Genomic DNA, 11,720 nt, shown 5'->3' on the forward strand with positions numbered 1-11,720 from the left:
GAACAGGGATGGGCAGACCGTGAGGCCTGGACACAGCAGCCACACTTGAAACTGTCCCCTGGCATCAAGTAAAGAGGTGACAGTTCACGGCACTGTACCGCTTCACATATACAACTGAAGGTCACTACTGGAGCACACAGATACCTGACTGCCATCTAGTGGCTTTGGTGAGCCATACAAGTTAACTTGACAGAGTGCTTGATCCTTTTCCCGAGGTTTTTCCAGGCCTGGAAAGAAATCGAGTGTCAGTGTCAATTTGAAGGAAGGAAAAGAATAGAAAAGATCAAATAAAATCATGATTCCAATCACACCGACATGTAATTCGTTAGGTCTTTAATTACAGCTACAAGAACTGGCAATAAAAAAAATCACAAGTTCATACAGTAAACTCAAATAATTGAAACAACCATGGCTCTCCGTTACGTTTGAGAATAATTAATCCAATACCACTGATGAACAGAATAGGTAGGGGTTGAGGGGGGCATCCCAACATCAGAAGAAACAATAGTTTCCAAGCAAAATGGCTTGAGAATAGCAGGGGAAACATCTACGGTCCTAAAGGTTGAAATGGAATAAAACTTAATAAATACATTGAATAAAACTCAGTTCTACTCGATAAATGTTGTTATCTGATGTTAAGAGAAAAAGCCCGAGCACAAACCCTCTCCATGTTTAAACGTGGTCACATAAAAATGAGCAGACCAAACAAACTTCAAGGTATCCATGTGATCCATTGAAAAAAAATTAATGCCAGCCTTTTTTAAAAACACATAATCCAGAATCTGATGGGATGGCTGGCTGTCATTCATACATAGATAAATGAAAAAAATTAATGTTACCGAAAAAATGACAGGAGATTTCTCATTTGAGAATCAAGTACAGGTTAACAAAGTCAAAAACAAGGAAAGAAAGAGAAAACAGGGGCCCGACACACACCATTGCTTTTTACCATTAACAGGTGGACTGCAGCCACCTAGTGGCTATAAGTGAAATAATGTCACATGTAAGTCAACCAGTACAGACTGAAGTCACAGCTGGGTACATCTCTCTCCTGCTTCCGCAGATCAAACGAACGGTCTCCATTACGAACTAAGGGCAGCTAACTAATCGGAAGCGCCAACCTAGCTCTACGGGTCACATTCTTCTGACAGTGTGCTGCTGCTGCTGGGTGGTGATGACAGAGGGACTAGATACAGGGGGAGGAAGCAGACAACTGATAGTCCTGACCACACAGGTACAGTACAGTTCAGGTGGGAGGGACCATGGAAAGAAGGTGCTCAGTCACTGTCAAACTTAATGGAGTTGACTGTGGTGGAGATGGCTCCGCCGCGGTAGCTCCCCCTCTTCTTCTTCGTCTTTTCGTGGCGGAATGACTTGCCTTTTGTGAACCTGAGCACATCGTTCGCTTTCTCGCCCCAGTCCCCTTTGGCGCCGGACTGGAATCGCAAAGACAATGGAGCGTGATGGTAAATTATTCGGTCATCTCAGCAATCTTAAAATGCAATGCTGCTGTGAGGATGCTTACTGAACTCACCTTTGCATCGAAAGAGTTGTCCGCAAGACGCGGATCTACAGCTACTTCTTCCTCCCTTATTCTACGGAAAGGTATGTTGGAAGACTGAAAGACAAGTTATTTCCATCAAATTTTGGCTCTTTTCCCATCGAGAAAACAATCACTTTTATCCAGCTGCCATCAGCTGTATGCGTTTAGACTCAAGATGCTTTAAAAAAAACCCAACATTCGCTGGCAACTCAGTCTCCAGCAGGTCTTACCTTCTTATTGGCTTTAGGGAAAGTCTGGGGTGTGGTTGTTGCTTTCTTGTTTTTTGGTGTCGTGACCTCTGTCTTTTCCTCTTCACTTTCTGATGATTCTTCATCTCTTTTTCTCTTTCCACTGGTGCCTAAATGAATCAGAGGAAATTAGAGGAGAACAATTTTGCACCAGTAGGCACTAAACGTGTTCCATAGACCTAAGATGCATGAAATTATACAACAGTTAAAAGGCTACGTAAGCTGGGGTAAAAAGCGATGAGTGACCGTTTTTCCCCAATGGCTATCTGAGTGTGCCATCCATCCATAAATACACTGAAGTTCCCTTTATAATGGCCACGTCATGTTCAGTATTTGCCTCCGACGTACCATTTGTTGCAGGGGTGTTGGGTGCAGTGGCCGCTTTGCGCGGTGCTTCCTCCTCATCTGATGAACTGTCTGAGGAGCTACTACTGCTCTCCTTAGGTTTAGCTGTAGGAGTTGTCTTTGCTGCTGCAGCAGGTGTAGCAGGTTTTTGTACTTTCACTTTTGTACTTTTACTGGCCTCTTCCTCCTCCTCAGAGCTGCTGTCACTGGATGAAGACTCCTTTGGCTTTGCTGGGGCCTTACCTGCTGCACTGGCTCTCTTGGGTGTTGCTGCCTTGCCGTTGGTGACCGCAGGCTTAGCAGGGGTGGACTTGGTCTCTGTCTCGGAATCAGAGCTATCTGAGGAGTCAGAGCTGCTCTCCTCAGCTTTCTTTGTTGGAGCAGCAGCTGGCTTTGTGGCTGCAGGCTTGGGTGCTGGCGCTGCCTTCTTGGGTTCCTCCTCATCACTGGAGCTGTCATCAGTGGAGTCTGCAGGAGCCTTAGCAGCAGCAGCAGCAGCAGCAGGTTTCTTGGCCACTGCTTTCACTGGAACTTGTTTCTTGACTGCAGGTTTGGTGGCCTCTTTCTCAGAGTCTGAGCTGTCACTGTCAGAGTCGGAGCTGCTCTCTGCTGCTGCTGCAGGCTTTGCTGCTGGAGTAGTAGGCTTTGAGGCCGGGGTAGCTGCTTTAGTTGCTGCTGCTGGCTTAGATTTCACTGGTTCGTCCTCATCCTCAGAGGATGAGTCAGAGTCAGAACTGCTCTCTGCTGCAGCAGGCTTTACTGCAGGAGTAGCAGGCTTTGAGGCCGGGGTAGCTGGTTTAGCTGCTGCAGGTTTACCCTTGACTGGTTTTTCATCTTCAGAGGAGGAGTCAGAGTCTGAGCTGCTCTCTGCTGCAGCAGCAGGCTTAGCTGCAGGAGTAGTTTGCTTTGAAGCCGGGGTGGCAGGTTTAGTTCCTGCAGGCTTAGGCTTGGCTGGTTCCTCCTCATCTTCAGAGGAGTCAGAGTCTGAGCTGCTCTCTGCTGCTGCAGGAGGCTTTGCAACAGGGGTTGGAGGCTTTGAGGCCAGGGTGGCTGGTTTGGCTGCTGGCTTGTCTTTCACTGGCTCTTCCTCATCCTCAGAGGAGTCCTCTGAATCAGAGCTGCTCTCAGCTTTCTTGGCTGGGCGCTTGGTAGCAGCGGCAGGTGTCGCTGGGGCCGCAGTTTTAGTGGCAGGTTTTGCTGGAGCCTCATCTTCAGAGCTGCTATCTGAATCTGAGATGAAAGATATACAATGTTTGAACATTTTGCAGATAAAAATTAATGTATGTAGCAAAGCAGGGTCGGAAATACATCGAAACATTTTACTCCCAACTGACAGTTCTCAGGATGCATTGTAAATGATGAATTCTAGCCTTGATATAGCAAAACAGGCAAAGAAATTTACAAAATGAAAGCAAACGCAAGGCATTACAAGAAATGTATCATTCTTAAAGGAATGCAGAGCTCACATGCTTTTTCTGGCATCTCTTACCTGAGCTTGAGGACTCATCTTTTTTAGCTGGGGTAGTCTTGGCAGGTGCAGGTTTAGCTGTGGGCTTCTTTGCCACCGTCTCCTCCTCTGAACTGGAATCTTCCTCTGAGGAGTCCTCTTTAGCAGGTGTGGCTTTAGCTGCAATAGGTTTAGCTGGGGCAGCCTTAGCGGGGGTCGCCTTCGCCGCAGGTTTCTTCACCTCTGCCTCTTCCTCTGAACTTGATGAGTCTTCATCTGAGTCTTCCTTTTTAGCAGGTGCAGCCTTGGCTGCGGCAGGTTTGACTGGGGCTGCTTTAGCTGGGGTGACTTTGGCTGCAGGCTTCTTTGCCTCCTCTTCATCTGAGCTTGAATCTGGAAAGATCGTGGGCATGAAGAAAAGTGTTTTTCAAATGTTCAGCATCGGGTCACGTTGAGTAAAACATGACTCACTCGAATCCCTATCGTTACCTGAGCTCTCAGAGCTGGACTCCTGCTTCTTTGCAGCGGGTTTGGACACGCCAGGTTTGGCAGCAGCAGCAGGTTTCTTGGCCACTGCTTTCACTGGAACTTGTTTCTTGACTGCAGGTTTGGTGGCCTCTTTCTCAGAGTCTGAGCTGTCACTGTCAGAGTCGGAGCTGCTCTCTGCTGCTGCTGCAGGCTTTGCTGCTGGAGTAGTAGGCTTTGAGGCCGGGGTAGCTGCTTTAGTTGCTGCTGCTGGCTTAGATTTCACTGGTTCGTCCTCATCCTCAGAGGATGAGTCAGAGTCAGAACTGCTCTCTGCTGCAGCAGGCTTTACTGCAGGAGTAGCAGGCTTTGAGGCCGGGTAGCTGGTTTAGCTGCTGCAGGTTTACCCTTGACTGGTTTTTTCATCTTCAGAGGAGGAGTCAGAGTCTGAGCTGCTCTCTGCTGCAGCAGCAGGCTTAGCTGCAGGAGTAGTTTGCTTTGAAGCCGGGGTGGCAGGTTTAGTTCCTGCAGGCTTAGGCTTGGCTGGTTCCTCCTCATCTTCAGAGGAGTCAGAGTCTGAGCTGCTCTCTGCTGCTGCAGGAGGCTTTGCAACAGGGGTTGGAGGCTTTGAGGCCAGGGTGGCTGGTTTGGCTGCTGGCTTGTCTTTCACTGGCTCTTCCTCATCCTCAGAGGAGTCCTCTGAATCAGAGCTGCTCTCAGCTTTCTTGGCTGGGCGCTTGGTAGCAGCGGCAGGTGTCGCTGGGGCCGCAGTTTTAGTGGCAGGTTTTGCTGGAGCCTCATCTTCAGAGCTGCTATCTGAATCTGAGATGAAAGATATACAATGTTTGAACATTTTGCAGATAAAAATTAATGTATGTAGCAAAGCAGGGTCGGAAATACATCGAAACATTTTACTCCCAACTGACAGTTCTCAGGATGCATTGTAAATGATGAATTCTAGCCTTGATATAGCAAAACAGGCAAAGAAATTTACAAAATGAAAGCAAACGCAAGGCATTACAAGAAATGTATCATTCTTAAAGGAATGCAGAGCTCACATGCTTTTTCTGGCATGTCTTACCTGAGCTTGAGGACTCATCTTTTTTAGCTGGGGTAGGCTTGGCAGGTGCAGGTTTAGCTGTGGGCTTCTTTGCCACCGTCTCCTCCTCTGAACTGGAATCTTCCTCTGAGGAGTCTTCTTTAGCAGGTGTGGCTTTAGCTGCAACAGGTTTAGCTGGGGCAGCCTTAGCGGGGGTCGCCTTCGCCGCAGGTTTCTTCACCTCTGCCTCTTCCTCTGAACTTGATGAGTCTTCATCTGAGTCTTCCTTTTTAGCAGGTGCAGCCTTGGCTGCGGCAGGTTTGACTGGGGCTGCTTTAGCTGGGGTGACTTTGGCTGCAGGCTTCTTTGCCTCCTCTTCATCTGAGCTTGAATCTGGAAAGATCGTGGGCATGAAGAAAAGTGTTTTTCAAATGTTCAGCATCGGGTCACGTTGAGTAAAACATGACTCACTCGAATCCCTATCGTTACCTGAGCTCTCAGAGCTGGACTCCTGCTTCTTTGCAGCGGGTTTGGACACGCCAGGTTTGGCAGCAGCAGTCTTTTTCGGTGCAGGTTTCGCTATAAGGATTACAGTGCTGTTAGACACGGCATTCAAAAACACCGACAGTTCAAGATGAGAAATGTGGGCGCCGCCTACCAGCTACTTTCTTCTGTTCTTCCTCGTCACTGCTGTCATCACTGCTGTCGGAAGAGTCGCTGTCCTTGGCCTTGCTGGCTGCCGGTGCAGCTGGCGCTTTCTGGATCGAAGCAGGAGGTGGGACTGCACTGTATGCTCCTAGCAAGACAGAGGAAGCGGATCAGCATTATCATATATAACGCCTTGTTGCAATGGTAAAATATTTTATCGCTTCATAATCCCGGCCTCCAAGAGAGTGGGACAGCACAGCAAAGCAGACAAACAAAAAGAAAAAAAAAAAAAAAGGGAAGAAGGAAGCCTGAACCAGATGGGGAAAAAGATGACAAAAGAGAGTCTCCTCTATTTAAAAAAAAGGTCTCCTGATGTTCACTGATGTTCCCAGTGTCACACATCCTAAGTGGCAAGGCACTGTCAGATTGTTATTGTTAAATGTATCTAAGCCACTGAATATATCATAGTAAATAGGTAAAAAAAGAAACACACCGGCTTTGGGTTTTTTGCTGGGAGGAGCCTCATCTTCAGATGAAGAGTCTTCGCTGCTTGATTCAGCTGCAGCTGCAGCAGCCTTTACTGGGGTGGGTTTGACTGGAGCCTACCAGGACATGTGAAGTGAGAAGTCAAAGTCTGCTGTATACATTTACACACAAAAATCAGTATTTGATTGAGTTTGGGCGACATTATTCATTATTCTAGAATAAAGACAATAAAAACCATGTAATAGTATAAGATGAGATATGGCCAGCTTCTTTAGCATACCTTAGCTGGCTCTTCATCTTCAGAATCTGAGGAACTATCTTCAGTACTGCTGCTCTCCTGCTTTTTCTGACCTACACCTTTGACAGGAACAGCTGCTTTGGTTGTGGCAGCACCTGCCTTGGGTTCTGGTATTCAGAGTTACATTAGGTAAATTACATAAACACCTATTTTCATCATCAGCCTGATTCTAGTGCACAATTAAAGACAGTTGCATTGCACAGTATTCATGTCGTCTAGCAACAAACTCACTTGGTGCAGGGGCTTTAGCAGGCTGTTCATCCTCAGAGTCAGATTCTTCACTGCTAGAGCTGCTGTCTTTCTTCCTTGTGCTGCCTGCAGCAGGAGCAGCGGCAACTGGCTTCACAGGAGGCTACCAGCAGAAACAACATTTAAATATTAGCATATACCGCTCAATGGCTTTAACCTTGCAGCAATGGCTAGGTATGGGATGCATCTTTAATTTGGATGTTTCTTCCTAACCTTTGTAGGAGCCTTTTCCTCCTCCTCAGAGTCACTGGAGTCTTCACTGCTGCTGGATGCAGCTTTAGTAGCTGCTGCTGCTGCTTTAGCAGGCACCAACTTGGCTGCTTAAACAAAAACACAGAAATGTAATCTGATAATGTTGTAAAATGTTCCTGAATAGCACGCTCCCGACAGAATTCAACCATCCTTATCAATTCTCTGTGACAGATACATTTCTATTACCTGCTGGGGCCACCTTAGTTGGTTTTGCGCCAGCTTCTTCATCTTCACTGCTCGACTCTTCGCTGCTGGAGCTCTCTTTGCAGGTTTTTGCTTTCTTGGCCGATGGACCGTTGGTACCTCCAGCCTTATTAGGAGGTGCTTTTCGTTTCTTGGCCTCAGGAGACCTAGGAAGACCCATAGTGATATTAAAGCGAGAATTCCCCCTAAAAAACAACTCATGTGTCATCTATAAAAAACAACTAACAGCTTATATTTTAGTTTTAAATATGAGCAGTCCTCTCCTCAAGCTAAACAGAAGACAGAGTGTACTGAAGCAGGCTAGAGACAAATCAAATACGCCCTGGGATACTGGGACAGCAGCCTCAGCGATTGTATACATTCATGTTTTTACAGGGAATATGTACATTGATCAGTGTCACCATAAATGTGTTTATGTCAGCTGAATGTCTAGTTTTAAACTATCGTCCATAGGCCAAATGTTAAATTAGCTACTGAAGTACATTTTAATCGGATATGGGGACATTTTCCGTTTCACAAATGTACACCTGATAAGCCCAGAGAGTCAATCGCGAATTCGAGCGTTTGTGGACAAAGTAAGTGTCCCCTGATTATGTCCCCAGCTCAAGCACTGCTTGCGGTAGATCTTTGACTCGAGGCGTTTGGACCGATTAGACATCGTATCTAAATGTTAGCAGTGAGAGCATTTGATAGGAAAAAGAAATGACCCACAACGCTGGCTTGGCCAGGTTTTCCAGGTTTATCGATATTAGTATGAACTAAACAAACTTTAGCATTGAAAGAGTAGCGAAAAAGACAATAAAAAAACTCACTTGACCCAGAAGTTGTAGATGTTGACGAGATTTTCTTCATTTTCATCTTGTGGAGTCTGTAGAGAAAACACATGAAGCACCAACTTAGCCAGTCACCTCCAGTTTGCAAAAGTTAGTACAGCGTAACTCTCAGTTTCCATTCCCTACAAAGCAGTGCATGATTCCCCATCACGACCTGTGAGATGAAAACGCTTAGTAGCTCGGGATGAACGGTTGGCAGCTGATACAGAGCTTGCGCGCGAGCCCCTACACGTGCTACCTTCTCCGGCCGCACGGTCTCTGTACGTAGCTGCATCGGTTCACTCCTCGTGCTTTCTGTCTGGACAAGTTCACCTCGAAGCACCTGGAGACAAGACAGCGCGTTCCGACCGGCTGTCAACGGAAGAACAAGAGCCACTTACCACTTTCGTCTGTTTCAGAAACTGCTGCGCCGCCTTGGTGAATTTGTTATCGATCAGAAATGAATAAACGCATTTGTATAGATCACTCGGCACCGACTTCTGCGCCGCCATCTTCACCACGCTCCTTCTAGAAGGGAAGGAAGTGCCGGAAAACCCCGCGCATAATGACGACGTCAACACACTCTTCGGGACACTGGATAGTTAACTCCATTGGAAAATATCGGACCCACTTTTTGAACAAAATTCATAGGTTAATTTCACCCGCAGTTGATTTCTGAAGAATTGCATAAAATGTATCCAATTCCACCAACTCTTGTCTCTAAAAAATAATAAAACGCATTTACAAAAGTTATAGCTCTAGAGTTTTAAAAAAATATTTCGGTCCGGTATTATTACGAAATTGAGGTAGAGTGAGACCTCTTAGCTAGCTCATTTTCCATATATGCTTATAAAATACGCTTTCAAATTAAAATTTGTTGGCCTATCAGATCGATATTGGATGATAGTAATTAAATTCGACGTATATGGTTCAACGCCACATTTTTAAACCCGTCGTCCCTCTTATTTTTATTTATTTATTTTTTTGAATATTTGATGTCTATACAGGCGCATACTTTATACGTCATTGCCAAAGACCTTCCCTGTCCCTCGTGTCATAACATGGTCGTCTTTGAAGTGAGGAAACGGGCAATGACACCGACCCAGAGCCAGCTGAATTAGACGTGTGATTCGAGGACTTCTTCGGTGAAGCCATGCCTCGCTACGAACTGGCCCTGATCTTGAAGGCGATGCAGCGGCCGGAGACTGCGGCTGCTCTCCGGCGGACGGTGGAGAGTTTGATGGAGCGGGGCGCGGTGGTGAGGGACCTGGAGAACTTGGGAGAGAGACTGCTGCCCTACAAGATAACCAAACACAACGAGAGGCACAGCCGGGGGGCTTACTTTCTGGTCGACTTCTACGCAGCCCCCGGCATCCTCCCAGGCTTACTGAATCACCTGCACCGAGATGTGGACGTGGTGAGGCCCACTGTGCTGAAGAAGGACGCCCAGGTTCCCAGCAGTAACTGCTGTGGCTCCCAGCAATGACTGAATGTAAGGAATGGCAGATGTGGATGAAGTTAATCTCTTGAATGAAACCCACAGCTGGTGTATGAGCAGGAGTGATGGTTTCATCCAAATGTGTGAGCAAGTCGCCAAAACGTTAGGATTGTTTAGTCTACTCATGTAACCAACCCATGCATGGACAGCTGCAGTATTAAATGTATGTTATTAAACCAAAAAGATAAAATAAGTCGTTGCATTTGTGTAGTGCGACATCTAAGGTTTTAATATTTGCATGCATTTATTGATTTAAAAAAAAAACCAAACAGAGTAATTTAATTTGAGGTCATTAATTTTCTGTCAGTGAACAAACCTGCTCATGACTGATCATCAATACAATTTGGGTTAAGGAAAAACTTTCCAACCTTAAACCCTATGTGTGTACAATCTATTTTTTTTTTTCTCATCAGCTTTGTGAATCCATTATGGATTATAGTAGGTAGCAGAGCTGCCCCGATATTAGAAAGTGTTTACGGACAGCTGTAGGATTTTTATCGACTAATAGCTTTGTGGATTTGATCTACTTTTTTAGGAATGGCATTGATTAAGGTTTTGGTTAAAATACTATAAACAATAACAGTCATTTTCAGAACTACAAAAGCAATTCCTAGGTTGTAAACAGACAATTGAATTACTCTTTAAGATTATGTTTTGAAAAGCTGTACTAAGACTACTGCAAAAATGTGCATGAATATTGGTACTGGGTGACATAGGCAGGCTGCTATTGGATACTTGTATTTCTTTTATCGATTAGTAATCACTTTGACCTGCCTCATAATGCGGGTTTCTGTCTTCTTGTATGTGAAAGTCAACTTAGACTCAAAGATGTTTGCTATTACATCCTAACTGCACCACCAATGCTAGGAATATTTTTTTTCTTGCCCAGTGCTACTATGTCTGATCACATGTAGAGCCAGACCAGTATGTTGGCATTACAGATATTGTCTTATGTGGTTTATAACAAACACAGTATATTGGTATTGGTTGATTAACAAGAAATAGCCGCCATTACATAGTTTGTCCACCAGACAGCACTGACAAGTTTATTTTTCAGTTGCTACATTTCAGGATTTGTCAGGCTGTAAAATGTGGTCACTGACTTCATTAAATGTGTTGATGGAGTCAGTGTCCTCTACCTTCTGTTTATGGAGATCATGCTGTGCTGATTGTGCTGTAACTTAACTCTATGTAATGGTTGTTCCCTTTGTTTCGTTGTTTTACAGGTTTTCACAGCTCATTTCCAGAAGATGTACAGTGTGATGCTTCCGTCTTTGACCTTTCCCATAGTTGTTGGCTTGCATTTGGATGTCACGTCATAATAAATAATTTTTTTTCTATCTTAGTTGCAAGTTTTTCTTGACTGTGCTTCACATGATGTTTAGTAACGTGATGGCAATTTTAGTTCTCATTTTCAGGTCTTAGAGGTGGATTATGTAGTTCTGGAAATTTTCATTGGCATAATACTTTGAATTATATTTGCAACTTGATACCAACTTTTCAATTTTAATCACTACTGAATATTTAGTGTTGAAATTTAAATACTACTTAATTGATTGGACTCAAATATTTGACTTTGAAAGCCATCTTTCTGAATTCATTGGGTCTAACTTTCACTTTGTGAAATTAACGATAGTCAGTTTCAAGTTGTGCAATTTGAAAACCTTTATTTCCAGTCTATATTTACCTTAGGGTTCACAAATTTACATGCCTAATATTATAAAAGCTGTCCAGCCTCGATCACTCACATCTGAGAAAGTTCTGTAAGACACTGACATTGAGCTGCCAAGCTTGGGTGAGTTGATCAAGTTAAACACCTTCTCGGGCTTATTGAATTTTATTAGCTGGCTGGAATGGTTGTTTAAGTCCACCTTTGCTTGGCCATGCTTTATCTATTAGTACAGTAATCACCACACCATGCATTTCTGGACAATTTGAAAATAGTTTTCATAAATTTGTATAGATTAGCATTGAATCTTGTCTTTCAGATGGCTAGATGCCGAGGAAAAACTGGTAGTAGAAGCAATGAGCTATACAGCCACCACTGAACTACTGCTGTGTAAAGTAAAAATCCAAGTGTTTAGTATAGAAAAATAAAGCTATAGAGTAACCAACCCATAGGTTATCTCAAAACATCACTAACCACTGTACAACTAAGAAAAATCTTATTAGTTTCAAAGGTTTTG

At 44.6% G+C, this 11,720-nt stretch overlaps 2 protein-coding genes across 2 annotated transcripts; one reads left to right on the forward strand and one right to left on the reverse strand.

Annotated features, from left to right (window-relative positions):
* Nucleotides 1–318: 318 nt before the first annotated feature.
* On the reverse strand, nt 319–8,612 carry nolc1 (nucleolar and coiled-body phosphoprotein 1). The gene is given in 16 exon segments (XM_040139324.1): nt 319–1,436; nt 1,535–1,618; nt 1,774–1,901; nt 2,140–3,366; nt 3,626–3,976; nt 4,073–4,870; nt 5,130–5,480; nt 5,577–5,666; nt 5,746–5,883; nt 6,229–6,337; nt 6,502–6,626; nt 6,751–6,871; nt 6,982–7,088; nt 7,207–7,370; nt 8,037–8,092; nt 8,438–8,612. Coding segments are annotated over 16 exon segments (4,119 nt in total). The 5' UTR covers nt 8,549–8,612; the 3' UTR covers nt 319–1,277.
* A 241-nt stretch (nt 8,613–8,853) lies between these two features.
* On the forward strand, nt 8,854–10,874 carry mrps6 (mitochondrial ribosomal protein S6). The gene is made up of 2 exons (XM_040139323.1): nt 8,854–9,528; nt 10,761–10,874. The coding sequence occupies exon 1, from the start codon at nt 9,190–9,192 to the stop codon at nt 9,520–9,522; it is 333 nt and encodes a 110-aa protein (XP_039995257.1). The 5' UTR covers nt 8,854–9,189; the 3' UTR covers nt 9,523–9,528; nt 10,761–10,874.
* Nucleotides 10,875–11,720: the final 846 nt, after the last annotated feature.

The sequence above is a fragment of the Xiphias gladius genome, chromosome 11 (genome assembly GCF_016859285.1).
Source record: "Xiphias gladius isolate SHS-SW01 ecotype Sanya breed wild chromosome 11, ASM1685928v1, whole genome shotgun sequence".
In the NCBI taxonomy this organism is placed as follows: Eukaryota; Metazoa; Chordata; class Actinopteri; order Istiophoriformes; family Xiphiidae; genus Xiphias; species Xiphias gladius.